The sequence below is a fragment of the Dermacentor variabilis genome, chromosome 7 (genome assembly GCF_050947875.1).
Source record: "Dermacentor variabilis isolate Ectoservices chromosome 7, ASM5094787v1, whole genome shotgun sequence".
NCBI lineage: Eukaryota > Metazoa > Arthropoda > Arachnida > Ixodida > Ixodidae > Dermacentor > Dermacentor variabilis.
This window is the reverse complement of record NC_134574.1, coordinates 168,437,283-168,459,076: the sequence shown is the minus strand read 5'-3', so window position 1 is coordinate 168,459,076 and position 21,794 is coordinate 168,437,283. Positions and strand designations below refer to the sequence as shown.

The 21,794-nt window shown below is 49.4% G+C and overlaps 1 protein-coding gene across 4 annotated transcripts in view; it reads left to right on the top strand.

Annotated features, from left to right (window-relative positions):
- Positions 1-1,157: 1,157 nt before the first annotated feature.
- The window catches only part of Reph (Regulator of eph expression), a 153,468-nt gene continuing 132,831 nt past the window's right edge, over positions 1,158-21,794 (top strand). The window contains exons 1-3 of one of the 4 annotated variants that reach the window (XM_075700263.1): positions 1,158-1,563; positions 2,805-3,063; positions 20,211-20,280. In XM_075700263.1, coding sequence (XP_075556378.1) covers positions 3,061-3,063; positions 20,211-20,280 — 73 coding nt within the window. In that variant the 5' untranslated portion in view covers positions 1,158-1,563; positions 2,805-3,060. Of the gene's footprint in view, positions 1,564-2,804; positions 3,064-19,891; positions 19,966-20,210; positions 20,281-21,794 lie in introns of those variants that run through there. The other 3 variants (XM_075700261.1, XM_075700262.1, XM_075700260.1) reach the window with 3 other exon arrangements.

Here is a 21,794-nt window from a genome sequence, read left to right as displayed (position 1 = left end):
GGGTGTAAGCACACCAACGAAAACTCCGGCTTTTAGTTTTTCGGGGATTTCATTTGCCTTTCTAAATGATATCTGCTGTAGGAGCGTGGCGACCATTGACTGAAGTTATTCTTTTCGTATTAGAGCAAATATGGCTGAGAACTTAAGGCATGTATTTCAGTAGGAATAGATGGGACGTTATGTAATGCAATACAGAAATTATTCGTGTCTGTTGATATGGAAAAGGAGAGGAAAAACAATTAACTAAGCTCATAAGCTCTCTGTCTTGAAGGAAACGAACTTTTAAGCAAGGATATATTCAACTATTACATTTCTCCATTTCGGTTTCATGCACCCTTTAGCTTTGACCTGAAGATTGAAGAGGAGGCAAAAAAAAAAAGATAAAGAAGGTAAAAGAAGAAAACGATATCAGACTTGAGAATAACAAGGCAATTTATTTCCTGCACAAGAACAGTCGTTTATTTACATCGGCAGAGTCACCTCATGCGGCGAATGACAAGAACGTCAACTTCCCCTTCACTCTCGGCTCGGTCGTCCCATAACACTTTTATATCTGTTTGCCCTTTTATTATCTCTGGCAGCTGTTCTTTATTATTTTCATTTCCATGTCGTAAAGGCGTCGTCGTCTGAGCGCGCAAAGAAACGAACGCAGCCGAGCGGTACGGAAGCGGAATGAAGATGAATGATCGTACACGTACGGTGCGCTCGCCGGCAAGAGATATCCGCGTTGATCGCCCGCAACTGCGCCGAAGCATGAGCAAAGGACGACTCCGTCGCGCTGCGGCGGCGCGTGGCGCGCGCGCCCGCGCCGCCGGCATCGCCAGTGCGCCGGCAGTTTCGCCGGCGCTGCTGGCGTTGACGTCACCACCGCTCCACCAATGGCGGCGAAGCTAGGCTCAACCACTTTTTCTTGTGAAGGGGAGGACGGTGGTTACTGCGCCTGCCTGGAGGTCTGCTTTATCGCAAAATTTGATATCATTTCTTGATAACTGACACTTATCACACACACAAAAAGTTCATGTAGTTATTATAAGAAGTCTAATCAATGAAAGTCAAAAGTAGCGCGTAATATTTGTGTTTGTAGCTGGACTCTTTGGCAGAGACGCCCCCCGCAGGTCGGAGTCGGGAAGCTCCCCAGGACCTCAGCTGATATTGGAGCGATGGGCGCAGAGCTGTGGATTACCGGCTAGGATACGGAACGAGGATGGAGTGCTCGTGAGCGGGCGATCGAAGGCGGACCGTCTTCCTTTGTCTGACTGCCCAACGATCGGAACCCTCCCCGGAAACGTACTAGGAGCTTCCTCGATCTCCAAGTATTGGGATTTCAAGCAGAGTGTGAAGCCAGTGTTGTGCGGCTAGTGGGAGGCTTTCGCTGTGCGAGACTCTCCCGCGTCGTCTGCTGTCAGGTGAAAAAATTTCGGCTGCTCGCAACCGGCGTAAAAAGCGACGTCTTCTGCCGCCCTTTCCTCGCTTTACTCATCAGGCCGGCTTGAAATGCTCAGTTATCTGACGCATAAGCTTCGGACACCGGAACTGAATGGGAGTAGCGCATTTCACACGAAGGTAAGCTCGCCCGTGTCTCATTTTATTTCCTCAACGTTCGGCTAACGCGGGGAGCCGGTGTCGCCGGTACTAGGCCTAACGCTCTCTCAGAATCATGGCTGACAGGTAGAATTTCGGACCGGATTAACCTACCTAGAATGTTTGGGTTGGCTTATTCCACCTTGCACATAGTCCAGCAAAGCCTCTGGAGTAATCACGACCTGCATTTGAGCTCTCTGCACGGTTGTGTGTTGCATTGTGTTCAGTTTGATCGCGGGGTGTCCCTATCGGCTTGCCGGTGTTTTCGTGTCTGTCGACGTTGGGGCACTTGGTCTACCGGGCTCGCTTTTTCATCTTATAGCTGCTTTAAAGCTCTAAAATTTCATCGGCGATGTTGCCCAGGCCTTGCGTAATTTTACTAGCCTTTTCATCATTATTTGTGCGCAAGTAGCTTATGGCAAGCACGTCCGCCCTTTGTGTTCGGAGTCGCTGACGTTGCCGGCTCCTGCGTCAACATTGGATTTCGGGTGCGTTCCGAGCCGCGTTAGCGTTCTAGGTGAGCTGATTTAATAATATTTTGCAAGCGAATGTAATGGCGCAGAAAGTCACTCTTGTGCCCGAAATGCACCTGAGTGATCGGCCGTCGTGGAAAGAATTGCAGCGTGTGTAACAAGCGCACACGATCGTTGGCCGTGTCGCCGCCGTAACGAATTTTCCGTGTTTTTAGGGCACGTTTCACGTTCCTTTGCAGGATAATCCTCGTATCGCCGACTTGAGACCTGCAAGCAACATTCTCGTACATACGCATTATGCAACTCTCTCCTGCCATTATTTTTCCACCCAACTGAAAAATTTCGCCGATGTCCAGTTGTTTCTGTGGTTTCAAGCAACCCGGATTATACTCCGATACACGCTGTAGTTTGCGGAACTGTTCCACATATCCATTTCCGTCCGCGTACGGATGTCACTCGGCAGCTCCTGGAGAAATTTGCGAGACATAACGAAAGGTATCTCATGTGTGCTAAGTTTATTGAGTTTGCACGGAAAGCGAAATTCTCATGAGTGTGGCTGGCTTTCTCTGTATTGTCATTTTTACGCTCGCCTTGAAGAGTCGCTCCGTGTATGTATATATAATTTCTTATTCAGTGCTTCTCTTCGTCGGTTGCTTTATGCGTCCGTTGCTTTGCTTTTGTGGATGTTTGTATGAGCGTCGTACGGGCCTGCGGCTACAAATTGACCGGCGTCGTGGCACCGGGGCTCAGTTCGTAGGCGGCCGTCAGCGGGTACGCATTGCCGGCTCCTCTGCCCGTTCCCGCTGCCCTGTGTCTTGCGTTCACCGGTCATCGTCGTAGCCTTGCATCGTCGGTGCTGCTTCGAAGTGATGCGGCGGGACTTCATCATTTCTTCGCGGCGCCTCCGGATCACCGCCGCCTGCTGTCGCGTCACCTCCTAAGAGCCGCCTCTACGCACGGCTCTTTCCAATTTCTCGTTCCTGTCCCTGCCCGCCTGCCTTCTGACATGGTATGGCTTTTCCGTCATACTGCGTGACTTCGCTCTCTTCTTTCATCTTTCTCTCTCGTTTACTGTATATTTGTCTTATTTTTTTTTTATGGCATCGACGTGCGAAGCGCCGTGGTTCCTTAGTGGCTACGGTGTTGGGCTGCTAACCACAGGTCACAGGATCGAATCCCGGCCACGGAGGCCGCATTTCGATGGGGGCTAAATGCGAAAACGCTCGTGTACTTAGATTTAGGTGCACGTTAAAGAACCCCAGGTGGCCCAAATTTTCGGAGTCGCCCGGGCTACGGCGTGCCTCATAATCAGATCCTGGTTTTGGCACGTAAAAACCCATAATTTAATTTAACGGCCTTTGCGTTTTTGTCGAACCACTGCGTCCTCCTCTCCCGGCCCGTACCGGTCGTTGCTTCCTGCTCGTGGTAGCTTTCTCTCTGTCGCTTTGACGGCGGCGGCGGCCAGGTTGTCAGGCGGTCGGGCATTGCGCTAGCTTCGCGAGGAAGAGAATCTTTGAACGGCAGATCTTGCGGTGAGGTGGGGGTCCCTGTAGTGCTCTGTCGAAATCTGGCCCCTCACACTTATTAAACTAGCGCCACTGTGATACAAATTAAGCTACTTCAGCAGGATGACGATAAGGCTCACAATCGCTGCTATGCATGTTGCCTTCTGGGAACTCCGTGGCACCTAGGGTAATGATCGCATGACGCGGCAGCTTTCGCATTTCCTTTGTTTCCAGCCCATGGTCTTCGATGCCGGAAGAGCCAGGCCGTATAATCCACCGCGCGTGACTGTGTGGATATATGACGTTTACGAGATGTCTGGGTTCGATTACCGGCCGTAATTCGATGGCCCCGGAACTCGAGTATGCTTCTGTGATCAGGTTGCATTGCGCTTTCAACAACTCCGCGTGATTCAGAATTAATCCGAAGGAGCCAGGCTCCATACACGTCGCGATGGCTTGATGGGTCACGTAGCAGGTTGCGGGGTCGATTCCCGGCCGCGGCGGCCGCTGTCCCGGTGCGGCCGGAGTGCAACAGCGCGCGTCTGTTCAGGATTGGGCACAACTGCGAGTGGTCACAATTACGACAAAGGCCCTCACTACGCCATAGTATGTCGTACGCGCTGTGCAGGTCTGGTGGATTTAGGTTAAACGAATTAATACTATCCAGGCCTTCTCGTGTCGTTAACGTTTGCCTCGACGCGGCTCTGCTAGCAGAATCGATGTTGCGGCGTGTGACCGCGTTTTCCTACCGAGTGTCTCTGCTCCGTACCCGGGAAACCCGGAAGCTGCTGTCGTTCCGTGCGCGCTAAGGCCGGAGCTGTAGTCGGGGAACGAGCGCCGAGCGTCGCCTAAGCTTCCGGCAGAGATAATCGGCGGACGTTGTTTGTCGGGAAGGAGGGAACCCGCATTCCGTTTCGGCGAACATGTGCCTGCTTTGACGCATTGTAGTGAGCAGTGGGCGGCTTAAAAATTTCGTCGCAATCGTACGACGAATATGAAAGCTGAGCTGCGTTCGTACGTTACGCCTCTACAATAGTAAAGCGATCAGGCTTACCGTCCGACATGGCCCAGTATACCAGAAAAACGACGCTAGAAGCAAAGGCAGGTGGCTGCGCTGTCCTGAAGTGGCAGCGTCTAGCTCGCTGTGGGGTCATGCATTTTCAAATTCCTTCTGCGTGAATCAATACGTTCACTGTTTTTCGATAACGATGCAGGAACTAATGACTATATATTTACTATATACTACTAACTTACTGTATGTAGCGAGCTTTTCTTTCGCCGAAACAGTCCATATATGAGAAAGTACTTCGAAATTGGTGACGTCACTGCTGAAGCGCTGGCGCTCATGTTTTGGCGTGAAATCCGTAGACGAAAGCTTGGCCTACGTTTATCTAGTAATAATCCCGCTAAATTATTTGAAAACAGGACTCTGAAAGAATACTTCCGCCACCAAAAACAGATTTAGTGTAACCTTTTAGCGTGCCTCTAAACCCTGGCTGACTCAATGTAGTTGAATTCGCGGGAGTTAAGTTAAGGACGCGGCATGTATAGACGCTAGAAATCCGCACAGGAATTAAAAAAATAAAAGTGAGACCTATTAAAATGTTATAGCGTCATCTGTCTCTTGGCAGTCTCAACTGCAGGGCAGATGATTGATGTTGGAAACTCACATTTCTTCACGTCCGCCGTTGATAGATATCTTCTTGACGCATATGCGTGAATTAAACGAGCGCATGCCTTGCAGAGTTGCCGTTATTTAACCACGGGACTGCAGTGCTGCAGTGGTCGTGGTATTTCGTTCAAATGACGAGCACAATGTCGCGGATTTGACTCCCGGCCGCGGCATATACGCATTTCCGTGGAGGGTAAATGCAAGAAACGCGCTGCATACTCAGGCGCCCTTTGGATATAGCGCGAACATATCAGGTGATCTGAGTCAATATACACCCCCGCCTCCAAATAAGGCGTCTGTCGCACGAAACAGTGGCACGTAGGACATAATCGGTTATTTTATTATTAGGGCACGTGCCTCGGCCTTCAACAAATCGTTCAAGAAGAATTTTAGCTTTCCTGAAAAGCAAAAATCGGTCTTCACTTCTTGAGGCACGTAGCTCAAACTTAGCAAGCGCGCTTAGATTATCTAGCGAACTGCCCTTGCGGTGGGATCTGTCTCCGAGCCCCCCGCCGCGAAGGTTCTACTGCAGAGCACGAGGTTCCGGGTTCGATTCCCGGCCGCGAAAAGGGCGATATACGAGAACGCTTGTGTACTTACATTTAGGCGACAATCAAAGACCCCGGGGAACAAAATAAATCCAGAAGCCTCCATTACGCCATTCCTCATAGCCCAAATGCTGCTTTAGGGCGTTAAAGCCAACGAATCAATCTAATGCCTCCGTTACATTCGGGTTTCAGACTCGTTGCTTTACTTCTAATTGGTGCCCGAGAATTCACTAGTCGTGGCGGGGTAATGATTGCTGGACGCGATTGGTGCTTGCTTACGAGAGTTCGGGCCATCGGATTGGCAGGCTCGACACTCCGCGTTTATTTTTTTCCCTGCTGCCGCACGTGGTTATCATTAAGTAACACGAGACCATAACGCGCTCCACGCAGGCTCGAATGATCAGACTGCTCGGCGAGCAGGTTGCTTCATCGCATCGCGCTCGGTGATCGCTCTCAGCCTTGACTTTTAACGAGTTTCTCCCGATGCCGTGTGACCGTAGGCTCTGCTTGGTTTCGTCGCCTTGGCAGCAGTGGCGTCTAGGCTGGGTGCTTTCTGCGCAAGAAGGACACTGAAGGTAAACGTTAAATTGAAATCGATTGGGAAATTGCACTTCTGGGACACCGAAAATATCGCTCTTAACCGTGAGCCGCCACTTGGTGTAAGCCACAGAAAAATTGATTGCCCGATTGGTTTGGTTTAACTTCCCAAAGTAACACCGGGTATACGAGAGGTACCATTTAGAGTGAAACACTGAGGATTAATTTAGGCCACTTGCAATTCTTTGGCGGGCTTAATATCTATTGCATTCCGCTGGATATTAATTCTGCCGCCGCTACCGGGAAGCGAAACCGCGGCCGCAGAACGCCGTAGCGACAGCGGCGGATAGTCGCAGAAGATGCAAAAAAGGTGGCGACGGCACATCGAAGCTCCCCTACTAGCTAGCTGTGAGTGACGTCACGGATTTTGATATCTTCTACTCGGGACTACGCTTAACGAAGATATCGTTGAACGAGTAACATCAGACGTGCGAGAGGCCACCGGTAATCTCCGTGAACTGTTTTTTATGAAATCAACGGCCAGCGCCTTGAGCACGCATGTGGATGTCTTAGCCGCAAACACTAATCGGATCTGCAGCTTCAAGGCCCATCGCCTCAGCACCTCGGTCGCCGCGTACGGTTTACGATGGACGAAACACGGCTGCTTGCTCACGCCTGAGCATTTGCGTACAGCTGACCTTTCCCGCCTGTTATTTTATTTACTTCCAATAATATATATGCATGCATATATATATGTCAGACGTTTCTCATCCACGTCAAGTTCTCGTAAAATTCCTTTCACCTTGCGTATTTCCGCATAAACTCTCTTGTAGATACTGTTGAGAGAGAGAGAGAGGAATGAAATGGGGAAAGGCATGGAGATTAACCGGAAGAGAGATATCTGGTTTGCTACCTTACACTGGGAGGGAGGGAAGGGGAGAAAAGAAAGGACAGAATGAAGAGAGGCGAAAGAAAGCAAACGCGCGAAAAAGAAAGGGAAAAGGGAAAGAAAAGAAAAGATGGAAGTCTATAACAACGCAGGGAGCTTAACCGTACATAGGTAGTTCTCGTTAGCCACCCAATACTCTTTCGAAGCGCTTGCAATGGCACTGCGTTGTTCGTATAAGCCGGCTTCGCGCTTGATTCTTCTAGCCTACCTCAATGCGCGTAGGTCTGGGTCGGTCTAGAACAGGTGCTTGCACCATGTCTAGGTGCAATTGCTTAACTTCTTACTAAAGGCCATCACCAAAATCATGGCAGGGACGGCGCAATCTCTGCACCGCTCCAAATTGTTCGCAGAGGAGGGACTAGGGAGGGTGTCCAACCCTGGCCGATATTTAACGCTCCGCGCCTTTATCGACGATTACCGTTTACTCTGCGCATGCGTCATGTATGTCGTTCCAGTGACTATAAAGGAAGCGTGTAGGCCACAACCGGTGGACATAAGTTCGATGAGAGTTGAGTGATTGGCTTCAACGTCCCAAACCAATTCACGGGTAATTAGTGATGCCGTAGTTGAGGGCACCCGGTTGATTTTGACCCCGTGGCGGTCCTTTCATGCGCACTGAAAGCCGGTTACACGAGCGTATATTGCATTCCTGCCCCGTCGTAATGCCGCGTCTGGCGATTATTATTATTAGCAACGGGATTAGTGCGTTTGACACGTAGCGCTTCCTCACTAGCAATAGTGAGCAGCACGGAGGCGCTGTCACTTATACATACCACTGCTCTTTTATACTCTGCAGTGACAGTTATGGTGCTCTATCAATAAATGCGTCAAAGGCCGATAATTTTATTCCAGGTGAGTGCAGATTTCATTAAAAAAAATTGTCAAGGCGGGAGGACGATTCATTGTGCATGTGCCAATGAGTCTTCGTAATCAGAGTAACCAAATCTCGATTTTGCGCGTAGTCAGTCGTTGCGCGATCTTTCCGTCTTCGTTATTATTACTATCTCTACAGATAAATGGTGAATCGAATCACCGGTCCAATGCACGCGCACAAGTTAATTATTGCTTGCAGGCACTGCAACGAAGGAAAAGAACTATGCCTTCACCACAGAACGCAGTACGTCAAACATCGCAACGTTAGTGCGTGCAACAAAGCAGTCGTGTGTAGCGGTGCTCTGCGCGCTGAAAAGGAGCCCACATTCGGTAAGCAGCTGCGCGCAAACTTGCCTTTACGGGGCAGGACTGGCAGAAAAAGCGGCCGTGGTAACTCAATGGCTGTAGTGCTGTGCGCTGCTGACCATGGTTTCGCGGTTTCGATCCCGCGCCCTGCGGCCGCATTCCGATGGGAGCGGATCGAATGAAAAAAGGAAGGAAAAAAGAAAAAGACGCTCGTCTGCCGTGCATTGGGTGCACGTTAAAGAACCCCGGGTGGTCAAAATTAATGCGGAGTCCCTAGCTTCTGCGTTTCTCATAATGAGGTCGTGGTTCGGGCTCGTAAAACCTCCAAAAATGAACGAACTGGCACAAACGAGTCGCAGCTGCGAATGTCAACAGTGATTGAATGGCTTACTATATCAAACTGCGTCCCCGCGGCTGTGCAAATGGGCCGATCCTAGAGTCACCGATGAGACGAGGCGACATCTTACGGGCTACACTGGCCGTCGGATTCACAACCGGCCGTTGTAGACAGGCTTATCAGGCAGAGTCGCGAGATTACGACGAGTGGTGAACGTGATACACGTGCCGCGTGACACGTTCGCCGCGCGGAGCTCTCGATCGGCACCGCAACCCGTACACAGGAACTGTAGCTGCTCTCGGCAATGCGACATTGAGGGGGGCGTAGCTTGGAGCGCGCTCTTCCGGGTTTGATATTAGACACCTTCCGGATAGCTTGAGTTCGCTCAGCGGCAGAGGAAAAGGGGGGCGGAGTTCTTTGCTGTCGTTCGTAGCTCGAAAAAGCGGACCGAACCTTTGTGCATACATTACGCTATCGACTAAGCGTTTGATTTTCTCTCTCTCTCTCTCTCTCTCTCTCTCTCTCTCTCTCTCTCTCTCTCTCTCTCTCTCTCTATATATATATATATATATATATATATATATATATATATATATATATATATATTCCTGAGCAAGTTGCTGCGTGCGTAGCCTTTGCAGTTGCTCCATCGAACGAATTGCTTGCGGAGAGTGATGTTTCATGTTGAAAATTTGTGTTCCGGCGTCCCTCATAATCGGAAAGTGTTTTTGGCACGTAAAACCCCATAATCAATTTTTTTTTGTTTTTTTACATTTGTGTTCGTCTTTTCTAGCGCTAAATTTTCAACATGAATTGCTTGAGTTAGAGAGACACTTAAGGCAAACTTTAAAGCCGTTCTAGGACTCTCGCCCTTCGGTTCAAGAAAAAAAGAAAGTATTAAAGAGTTTCAGCCTGACCTACATACCGTTATCATGTTGCTGCAGGTGGCTGTTCTTCGTCCAGAAAAGGCATAGGCGAAAGGTAGGGAGGGCGGAGGGGGGCAGAGCCTAATAACATCGCTGGTACCCACATCTTGAACGCTTTCTCCGACCACGACACATTAGACACGTTTTCACGTTACATGGGTGTTATTGTGGGGAAAAAAATTGCATGTTGAGTGAGTCGCAGCCGACACCTTAAACCGGGAACTAAGTAGAATATGGTTGGTTACTGAAATAATAGCTCTCTGTCTTCTCTGGTTGAACTGTTCGCCACAAGGCGAAACCGCCAACCCGACCGCTCACGTTTACGTACTTTTCCGGTGACCTGGCATGCGGCAAAGAGCAATACGTTTAGGCACAAGCTAAATCTCTCTATTGGGGAGTCCACGGCCGAGTTCGTGAACCTAAGTCTACTTCACTCTGGCGCCCACCGTGGGGCCTGGGCTAGGTAGCCTCTCTATGGTTCTAATACACTGTTCCGCTTCGTCAAGCGAATCCATCGTGTGTTAACAAATCTCCTTATCTGGTCCGACCTCCATCTAATTCAACGCCACCCTCTGCTTTGTCCCTGTCCTCAGTACTCATTTCTTTTTTTACTCAAATATGTTAATTGTTTACTCTGCGAGTTGCATCACCTACCTTTCTCCATTTCTTTTTCCTAATCTCCACTGTATCAGCTAGCCGCGCTTGACGTACCCCTTATCTTTGTATCTCCCATCCTAACTCCTCTTATTTTCTGTTCCATCGCGCGTTGCGCAGTTGCTGACTGCTTGTCAAACCTCATTGTTATGCCAAGTTTTGCTCTCAAAGGCGTTACTTCTTGCGGAATGTACTGTCAGCTGCATGCTTTCGTTTATAAGACGTCGGCGATTTTTTCGGGCGTTGTCAGAGAGGTCACATCCACTTTCTCTGCCGACCTAAATCGCGGTCACGGCCTAATGGTGTTCGGTCGTCCGCCGTCAATGCCCTTTCGTGCCGTGCCTCTTCGCACGTGGCTTGCGGTGCCGGACGTTGTCCGCAGTGCAGCCGCGGTGACTAATGTGGCCTTTCCTTTTTTTTTGCTTTTCCATTTGTTTTATTGTAAGAGAGGGTTACTCAACAAAGGACAACAAAAAAGCAGAAGGACGAGATGGGTTCACGCCCGTGCGTGGGCATTCCTTCTGTTCCATTGTTTCGTGGCCTTCGTTGCACGCTGCCATTTTGTATCTTCTTCATTTTTCTTCGGCTAGCGCAATACAGGCTAGGGGTCTTCGTTCTCGCGAACGTTGCAGTGACATTGTGCACGTTGCGCGTTTAAAGAATAAATAGCCCGGTGTCTCCTGGGGTTGGTCACGAAGAAAAAGAAAGGCTTAAGAAAAAGCCTCGAGGCGCAAGTTCAAAACGAACAGCGCAGCAGGCCTCCCGGCATTCATTGTCTGTACTGTCGAGTCATCGCTCAAGAACGTCTGGGGGCGCGAGTATATCGAAGAGAGCGCGCATTTCAGATTTAACTTCCCGCCTTCAGGGCGTTCTGCTCCTGAGCGTAGAGGTAGCGGGTTCAAGCGATAGTAACGCATCGGCTCCGCATTTCTTTTGGATCGGATTTTCGAGCTGTAACCAGAATTAACGTGTGTGATGAAATCTATGCACGTTACAAGACCCCGGTGTTAAAATTAAAGCGCCGAATATGTCTTAGGACCACTGCAGAGTTAGAAGCGCGGAAATAAGTAACCATAACCTCGCCGCTTTCTGGCGAACGTTCCGCGATGCGAAGTATCTTACTCCTGTTAAAGGGACACTAAAGCAAAGCGAAACAATAAATCAGCTTAGACTAATGAAGCATTGTTTGAGAACCCTACAGGCAGTCATTTCAAAAATATAGTTTGATTATTAGATGAGAGAATGAAGGTTCAATTATCAGTATTTGAGTTTCGCGCCGGTACGTCAGCGTGACGTCAGGGATCCCAAAGTATGTTTTCGCATGTGGGCCGCGTTGGCTGAATAAAGGTTCCCGAAACTTGACATGTTTAATATTTGGTTCCTTTAAAACACCATGTAGTCAGTCTCTACCGCTATATATAATTAGTAGGCCTTAGAAGATGCCATCAAAATGCAAGACGTCACAGCCCCCAGGTGCGGGAACTTAAGGACGCGTCGCCACCCGTATTTCGTTCTTGCGCTTTTTCTGGCTTACCAAATGTCTTATCGTTGTAAGAGTGGTGTTTTTGGTGTTGCAGAACGGTCATTTACTGATGCAGAAGCAATGATTTTTCACTTTCGTGTCCCTTTAATGGTCGGTGACGTCGCTCCTGGATTGTGGCCGGTTCTAACTATTCACGTTGAAGGTGAAGTTGCGTTGTATGGCTAGTGCGCTTTGGCGAGAGAGTTGTAGACGGGATTGTACACACTCCCCAGAGGTTAGTACAGTTTTACTATGTAGGATGCTATCTTGGTTTGAGGTGCGAACTGTCGAGATCAGTTGGCCCGACGCGGCGCGACCGCATATTATGCATGCATGCACCTTGCCCAGCGGATTCGGCCGATTCCTGTTGCCCCTTTGCCGGCGGGCGGGTTGACCCAAACCGACGCTCGATGATCAGGACAGCTTAGCGTTCGCGCGACCGTGGTAGAGCTGTCTCAAGCCGGCGACTCGATTCGGCGCGCTCCCGTCGGTTTTGTTCTTGGTAAGTGCCCCGCGAACGCATTGGGCAAATGCGCGACGTATCGCGATGGCGGTAAGCTTGTCATCTATTGATTTTGCCTCGTTCATTACCTCCCTCCACAAATCTTGACGATGTTCGAGACCTTGTCGAGTACTACTTTCCGTAGCATTCCTAATTTTAGCCTCGCTGAAAGCCGGTGCGACACTTTCTCATCGGTGATTGCTTGCACTTATTGCGACGTATGTGCACTTTGCTTTACTCATTTACTGTTGCTGTTTGGTAGGTGGTGACCCCTAGTGCAAGGAAGCATTCCTATAACCATCTCGAGCGCGTCTTCAGACTTTCCGGAGACCATAAATTGTCATTTCAGCCGCTCGTAAAGCGCAGCCTTAACTCGGCCTCGCTCCGCCTACCCATTATTCACACTGGCAACTATTAATATCTCCTAAGCCCCCCAGCACTCCTATTGCAGTCGCGGCATTGGAAAGTGTGGCGCGTGTCAGAAAATATGTCGCCGGGCAGCTTAGCGTTTGCATATTCCTGTTAACGTGTCGCCGTGAGACCGAACAGTATATATCCTGCAGCAGAAACAGTTCCTGTAGAGCGTGATGTTGCGTCGTAACAAACTGTCATGGACGTGTAGTATTAGTGTTTCACTCAGTATCCTCGAAGCGCTCCAGCGTCCCTCATACGTAATAGCTATGTATATGGACGTGGACTGGGATTCTGCGGGTCGTACAACGGGAACAGGGCAGCGCTCCAATGTTAACGCGGCGCTGTAGTAAATAATAATAATATTTGGGGTTTTACGTGCCAAAACCACTTTCTGATTATGAGGCACGCCGTAGTGGAGGACTCCGGAAATTTTGACCACCTGGGGTTCTTTAACGTGCACCTAAATCTAAGCACACGGGTGTTTTCGCATTTCGCCCCCATCGAAATGCGGCCGCCGTGGCCGGGATTCGATCCCGCGACCTCGTGCTCAGCAGCCCAACACCATAGCCACTGAGCAACCACGGCGGGTGCTGTAGTAAATAAACTACATGACTCGTGAAAGACGCTCTTGGTGTCGCGATTATTTTCTTTCAACTGAAAAAGAAAAGAGTAAAGATACCTTCGTGACGATTGTGTGCATTACAACACGTTTACGACTCCAGATAAGTGGAACATGGACGCTCAATGCAAGAAGAGTTGAGCGCACTTCGGTTACACTCAGTGATTCAAGTTGTCAATAGCAGCGCCGTCTGACCCCATTCGCGTCTTCGAGCGTTATGCCCGGCGCCAGTACGTCTACGCCGCGGCAGAACCGCAGAAAGATGGCGTTATTTTACGGACGTAGTTGGTTATGCGTAGCATCGCGAGGTGTCGCCACCTGTTTCGCTGCTCTAAGCCGCGATGTCTTCGACAGCAGAGCGTGATGGTTATTATGGCAGTGTACTCGCGCGCGTCGGGCGGACGCTTTCGCAATTCGCACAAAGGTACGCTGCTCGCCCTACATGCTACGCCGTCAGCAGCGTCATTTTGTGCCATGGCAGCAATCGTCATGCCTGCAGAACTTCCTGTAGTGCACTTTGGCCGGTGCTTTCTTGTGGGCAACCCTGTTTAAATCCGGTTTTAAGATGTGTTCTCGAGTGGTGATGGTGTCCCGAATGCGAAGGCCCTGACCGCCGCCAACCGCGCGGCGGCGTAATCGTTAACGTGCAGCCTTACTTTATTTTTCCTCTACGAGAACACCAATGTAACAAAAATATTTGTAACTCGTTGTGGTTGGAAAAAAAAAAATCACAAGATGTCGCCACTAGCGTTGCGATTGCCATTCGCGGTTCTGGTAAGTTGGTATCCAGCAAGGGCAATAAGTTTACCAGAACAGTTAAGACTCTCCAATGTCCAACATGCCTACTTCCGTCGCGGTGATCTCGCCGCCGTTCCTACAGCACCGGAACGTTCGCTCGGCGGGCGTTAGGAAATATTCGAGTTTCCGATTAGGGGGACGGAAGCTTTGGGGCCTACTAGCGCTTGGGGCCGCGGTAAGGCGCATATGCAGACCCCCACCTAACAGTTTGCGCGTGCGCAGTACTGTAGCCCCAAGTGCTAGGGGGCTCCAACGATTGTGTCCCTCTAACTTAAACTCTGTGTTGTCAACGCGAGCGAGATGCATTTGGCGGCTCATTAGCGCAGAGGAGCGCGATTCTACTACTACTGCGCGCGCCGCCATTAGTGCCCTCGGCCTTGCCGGAATCGCTGTGTCGCCGTCGGATGAACGAGCGGCTCACGGCGGTTCGGTCGCTCGAAGAAAGCGCGAAGCCGTGAAATAAGGGAGTCCTCGAGAATTTATGGAGGCCAATGAGGCGCGGAGACACGGTGCTTTGCTGCTTCCTTGGACTCGTTTCACGGCAGCGCGAGGGCCCCTGGCTTTTTGGAGGAATTGGCACGATACACTGCACCGCCACTGCTGCCTGTCTCCGCTACACTTATGTTCGTTCCACCTAGTGGAGCCGTTTGCGAAACGAATGTCCTTGAAGCGTCGGCTCTTCCATCGGTGAGGTTTCTTGCCCCAGTGCCTACTATATAACACTTTCCAATCTCGTTCCACGTATGGACCTCTAAGCTAGTTGAACATCTTAACGTCGTTACATTTATATGTTCCCTAAATTAAGCGGGAAATACATATTTGTGAATATGTTCCACTTGCCCATTAGAAACTATGGTGAACGAGGTTAAGAGTACAGCCGCTGTACCGCGCCTTCTGCTTTTTTTTTTTATTATTATTTTGCGTGCGCTCGTTCGCACTTGCTTCTTGCGTTCTGAACGTCCGGTGCACGATGTTATTGAGGCAGGAAGTGGGTTAGTCGCGCTGCCCCTTTCCCTTTAGCCTCCTCCCTCCATTTATGTTTCCTTCGGCTTCTTCTCTTCTTAATGGCGGGCTCTTTCGCACTCGTTGCGAAAGTAACGCCTTCTTTCGTTTTCTCTTCCTTCGCACCGTCATTACTGGATTGCTTCACAGTCGCGAAGGCGAAGCCGGAGAAAAGAAACAAGAGCGCCTTGCATGGTGCGAGACCTTGGAGGCTCGGCCTCTTGTTTTCTTTTTTCTCCTCTCTTTTTTTTTTCCGTCCTGGCTCCGAGTGCTAGCCCGTTGTCTCTCTGCTTTTCATGGTTGTCGGTCCGCCGTTTTCACTGTCCGCTGACTCTGGCTAATGATCTATGATAGGCGGGCTTTCTTCCGCTTGCCACCTCGTTTGGATTATTTCTTTTTTTGTTCTGCCCCCCCCCCCCCCCCCTTGTCTTGTCGTTTTCTCTCTCTGTTCGTCTCTATATACAGGTGCGCTCGCGCGCTTACGCCTTCCCTTACAAGGGCGACGCGCGTTGGAAATCTGTTGGGTACCTTACGTACGAGTTGGCTTGGTTTCTGCAACGAAAAAAAAAAGGACACTTCATTTTTTTTTTCTTTCCTTCAGCCATTTAACGTCCACTGCCGAGCACCATTCGCACCGTTCTACACTCGTCCCATTCATCCACCAGTGGAGCGAGAACGCGGGTTCACTTTTCCAGCGGCTTCGTGATGGCTCTGCACAGAAGCGAAAGCGCGCTTGCCCACTCGTTTCACACGGTGCAGCTGAGCTTGGCGGATCATATTTGGCGGTTTCCCCCCATTCTGCTCGATACCGTGCATTAACACAACTCAGAATCCAGTGGAAATTTTTTGGACGAATGTCAAGTGGGAAAGGGAGAAAGCAAACAAAAAGTGTTCGCCTTTTGTTCAAGTACACTCAAGAGACATTCAGGTGATAATACAGGAGCTGGCTATGTGCTGGGAATTTTCGTTGATCCAACATCGCTTTGAGGCGAAGTCTCATACAGTGGTATTTCTATCACAGTGCGTGTTTTCCTCTTTATAAGTTGTTGAAGGTGAATAATGATAATGGTAATAAATAGCTCATGAAGTCCGATTTTTGCAATCCGTACGTTACAAGAGAAAATACTTAGCAGTAGCTTAATGCTATTATAGTCTCCCAGTCAAAAAATGGAAAAAGAAAGAAAAATTGAAGAGAGAAAAAGAATTCGAAGAACTTTTACGTGATTAAATGTCACTTTCTTTCCGTATGCGTGCTTCTATATTTTGTCTTCGTTGTGGAACAGCAATCAGCTCGTAAATTTAACGGCTGTGTCGCAAGCTCTGCGACGTTGTTTAGCGTGGGGAATCGTTCCAGCGACGGGGGAGAAATAAAGCAAACAATGAAATAAATCGCGTGCGTGAAATTCTTTTTCACAACAGCAATGCACAATTCCTGAGCCTCTGTATACTATCGACGGACATTGGATGTCATTGTTTCAAAGTGTGCCGTTCGCTCGAAAGACGCTCCGGCTGCTGTGTCAGCCCAAAATCGCTCGTCGTTCTGTGGCGTCGTTCTCATTTCTCGTGATGCCGTGCCATTGCGCATGTAGGCCGTATACTCACGCTGACGCGAAGCGCGCTGGTGCAACCACTGCGTGCTTTATACTTTGACAATCATTCGGCAGTGTTTTCGAAACATGACATCGGCGCATTCGGTTTTACACCTTTAGGCGCGTACGGGTCAAGAACCATTTCTTTGGAACATGTAGGACAGGCAGTGGATAGCTATAGAAGGCTGTGGAAGGCGTTACTGCAAAATGATCTTAACCAGAGGACACCCTTAGAAGTCATATACAGGTAGCCACGGGCTATTCAGCTCTCCCCAGCACTACGCAAAGCGCAAACGACTGTGGAAGGATATCAGCGTTAGGCATTTTGTTCGATTGCTGTGTGTTTTACTGCCTTCACGCCCTGTGTTCTCTGTATGCACATGTATTTAGGTTCGCAAAGTGTTACCTAGGCTAGCCCGAGCGCAGTTTTATTAAGCAACAAAGGCCATTCGATCGACGCATTTGTTCTTGAACGCCTATATAGGGAATGGAACCAAGTCGTCTCATCAAGGCAGGAGGCAATGCTTGAAGGAGATCCTTGGGTTCAAAATGAATGCTGCTGTCATACCGCCATTGAGGATTTGCTTGTCATCGAGGCGAGAAAATCAGACACGTTAATAGCCCCCTGGATAAGCGACGTGGCTTCACCACAAATAGACATAGGCAAGAGGATTGTCTCATATGAAGAATCATTTTGACGTACCGTTTCCTCTGAAACGGAATACCCCCCCTCCCTCATAAAATGGAGCGGTTCCAAAGAGCCCCAGCGACCATGTTTTGTGCCGTTGCATGTATTCTCCCGCTCGCAGCCGCTTATAATTGTCACTGGTTGCCTGAAACGTTCGCACAATGCCTCCCCTCTTCCCCCACTCACACACATGCTACACATTTTTCTCTTCTGTATTTAAATGTCGTCTCGCACCTGCAACACTTGTGCAAAATGGAATTGGACGACTTTCCACCTCCGTCATGATTGCACATTTTGCCTGCTTTGCATGACTGCTTGCCAAAGTTGTCCCTGTTCATTAGTGCAAGTCTTCTGCGGCACCTTTCGACGATGGTCCCGTAGCGGTCGATCTCCGCCGCTTGAAGGCATTGCGTTGCAGCGGGCTGCTCACTCTTCTGTCTCCTTGCACTGTCGTTTTCTCGTTGTCACGCATAAGTCCGGCAGTGCTCTGGCATTGTTTCGACATTGTCCCTCGTGCATGTCGGACGCCTCTGTATGGTCCCGTATAGAAGAGCCACATTGTGCAACGATCTTGGAACTGACCTTCGAGTTCGTTTCACGCAATCAGATTCGTCGCACTGGCTCGTGACGAGGGTCAATTGGTGCGACTAGTTAGAAAGGCTGCTTTGTTTGGAAGGCTTCGAAGAAGCACCATGTTTCGCGCTCCCCTTTTTGGGGGTGTGAGACAGCTTTGTTCCGCGACGTTGCTCTGCGTCAGCCTCGCCGAGTTCACAGCAAACTTCTCTGTCTTGGCGGCACCTTTGAACTGTTACTGGAAGAGCGCAAGGAGTGCATCCACGTGGGTTGCGAAATAGAAGATAATCTTAGAAAACCACGCGCTGCTTGCAAAACGCTGGATGGCTTTTCGGTGAACGGCCCATTTTTCTTCTTTTAAGCTGCGCCCCTTTTATGTCGTCGCATGACTACTACTCTTCATTTTGCGATATTGTAGTGATGACTGTCACCACGTTACGGAACTTCGATCGTAAGAAGGCAGTAACGCACTGCTTAGATGTCTTCTGCGCCTTCCTACTTTGTTAGGCGTAGGCAAAGTGCTAGACTGCTATGCATGTATGTAATAACTGTTTAGCTCAAGCAGGCTAGTTGGCTATTTGTCGTCGCCTCGTATCGAAGGGATGCCAACAGAAATCGTCATCATGAACGTTTGCTCACCGTACAGTAGCCGCAGTGGCTTAGCGCAGACAGCGTTCTGCTGCTGCGTGTAAAGTCGCGAGTTCGAGTGCACGGCTACAGAGGCCGCACTCGAATGGGTATGCGAAGCCACTCGTGCGTATGCTTTGCATTCAGGCGCTTATTGATGAGTTTCTGCCGCTATCCGTGCACTATTAGCGCTGCTCCGATGCCGGCATACGTTGCGGTAGCGCAGCGGCCATGACGTTCTTCTGTGGCGTCTGTCTGTGGTCAGCTGTTGCTTTTGTTCGCTAAGACCAGTCGGCTGCACTCTACGTCGTGGTTGTTCGTTTGCTCTTCTGCATTTTTCCATCCGCTCAGAGAGAATGCCTTAGCTTTCCTGTGCCAGCGTTGTGTAACCTTGCTCATTTTTTGTAGCCCTTATTTGTTGCTTAGAAAGGCAAGAAGGTAATGCAAGGGAACGAGATGGTGACGCTGCTCGGGTGGTAACCATCGTCAATATTCTATGGTACCACTTTGAAAGTGTCCGTCCCGAAAATTCCAACTCACTCCCGCAGGACCTGAACGCATACTCATCTGATATATATATATATATATATATATATATATATATATATATATATATATATATGAGGTATTGAAAAACGAGTCCGAAGTTTCATAAGCGTGCGACCTCTCTACCAAGGACGTTACAGTCTCACTTTTCCTGTTGCATAGTGTGATAACTTAGCAAACTAATACACCTGTTCGTATCACTCAACTGCGCAAGTTGTATTGAAAAGGAAGTCTTTAGTAACCCTTTGCATGGCATTACTGAGGCGGCAGAATTTCTCTTGCGGGTGTTTTATGCTACTGTTATGTAATGCGCTTATTGGTGCTTCACGCGGGGAGTCGAAATCAGAGGTGCAGTCTCTGTTAACACTTTCGGTTCGAAGAAAAGAAAACATTAGATCACACCTTCCTTTTTTTTTTTTTTTAATGGGAAGGAGGGGCTATCAGCATAGAGATTGAAAGGCGAAAGTGTAAGCGAGAGACGTGGTAATCGAGTTGAAGGAGGCGGGGGGGGTCTAAACATGACTAAATACGCTATTTTGAGTGTTCGAAAGCAGTGCATCCGAGTGTGTATCCGTGCTTGTTTGCCGAACTGGTAGCAGTTTTGTTTCATGTTTCTTTTTTTTCTGTTCTTTTCATGCATGTCTTCACAGCACCCAAACCAACAGCAATGAAGCTGCTGCCTCTCCGTAACTTGAGATTAGTCATGACAGAGACTCTGAAGAAGGTATAGAATCGCTCTCCTTGGTCATCTTTTCTTTTTTTGTTATTCAATTAATTCTATTGTGTGTGTTTTTTTTTCTCTTTTTCTCTCCCTATACTTACTTCTACTCTGGATGCACGCGCTGTGGCGTTTCCTGATTCTCGGCTTTGTTGTTGCATGCAGCAGTGTTGCTCTCATGATTGATTCGGCTTAATAATTGGCATTGAGTTGCTTTCTTATAAACGCAGTTTTATCTTATGTCTTTTCAGACTGATGACGATCACGATTCCGGAACTGAGTCTGACGACGAAAGCGCAGAAATCGAAGAACTGCAGAAATGTAAGTGAACCACATGCACAAGCCTTAATTTGTGCTCATAATAGGGCGCTTTGAACATTTTAAAGATATCTTTTCAAATAATACGGGTGTTTGCCTGTGAAGGGGCCGCCGATAGAAATGACCGCATCGCGTCGCCCGCAGATACAGGGCGTCATTGAGGGAGAGGGAGAACGCGCTTGTTTACGGTCTACCGAAATCTCGCGGGCACACCAAATTGTGTTTATGCTTTCTTCTTTCGAACTCATTATTTATTTGCATGAATAGGCTAGCGACTTACTTTTTCTCAAGAACCAAGAACGCTGCAATTCCACCTTAGCCTGCTGCTCACGGCGAAAGAGCCAAGAAATACATAAAGAACGAGAAAATAAATAAAAGCCGGCGGCGACCTTCTTTTCTTGGCGTTGTTTTCTCTTTGGAGTTCCGTTCGTGTCGAAACCTGTTATGCCACGTGTGCTGTAGATGTCGGGCCCCCCCCCCTACCCCATCTTTATTGCTCGCCCTTACTCGTGCCCATACGCAGTCCTGCCGGTTTTATATTGCCTTGCTTTATTTTCCTGTTTCATATTTCCTCGCGTACGCTCGACCTATGTGCCCGCGCGTTGCCTCTTCTTTCGCTATATATCTGCTTTTCATCATCTTTCCGCGACCGACGTTGCGAACGTGCTGCCACCAGTTTATGTTTCTTTTCATCACTATCTGTGCCCCCCCCCCCCCCCCATTTCTCGTCGGTAGCAGTCGCGTCGCTCGCTTCCTCGGTGAGTCATTTTCCTTCCCCTCTCGTAGCCTGCGGCAACGACGACGTCGAAGTCGGCGGCGTAGCCTTTCGCTCTGTCTAAATGGAAAGTCGCGCCCGCACCTAATGTTTATTCGGCGATCGATATTTGAAGTCGCCGCACGGCGTCAGTAGGCAGTCGCCTGTCTCGTCGCCGTCTTCTGCACCGTCGCAAAAGTCGGCGGCTATAGCAAGCAGAACGGTGGTATAGAACGGGAGGGGGAGCTGGGGTGCCTTAAGTACGAAAGCGAGGCCGGCGCATTCATAGAGTAGGTAGTTCTATCGGAACACCAGTGTTTCTGCCGCTTTTTATTTAGAATGCTCTAGTGTATTTAGAGTTCTCTGCGCATACATCACTCGTAACCATCGTTCTCTCGACAAGCATTGTATATCGCTGATCCTGCGCTGTGTGCTTGTAGTACGCTGAGACGTTCGCTCAGGCAGCCACGTGACACCTGGTCCTGTGCACGCGTCAACGCTGCGCATTTCGACCAGCGACGCAGAGTGACGACAGTTGCAACGTGCAACCTGCGACCACGCGAGCTAGCTGTAAGCAGCCGTCACTTTCTCTGCCCCAGGAATCCGGGATCGCGTGTTCTTGTGCGCCGTGGCCGCAACACGTATGTGTGCAGAAAAAATAAATAAATAAGAGGAAATGAAGTGGGGCTATGTTGCAACGGGCGGAGGTAGAAGCGCGTGCAACACCCAGCAGTAGCTGGCAGAGGACGCTGCGGCGGGACGC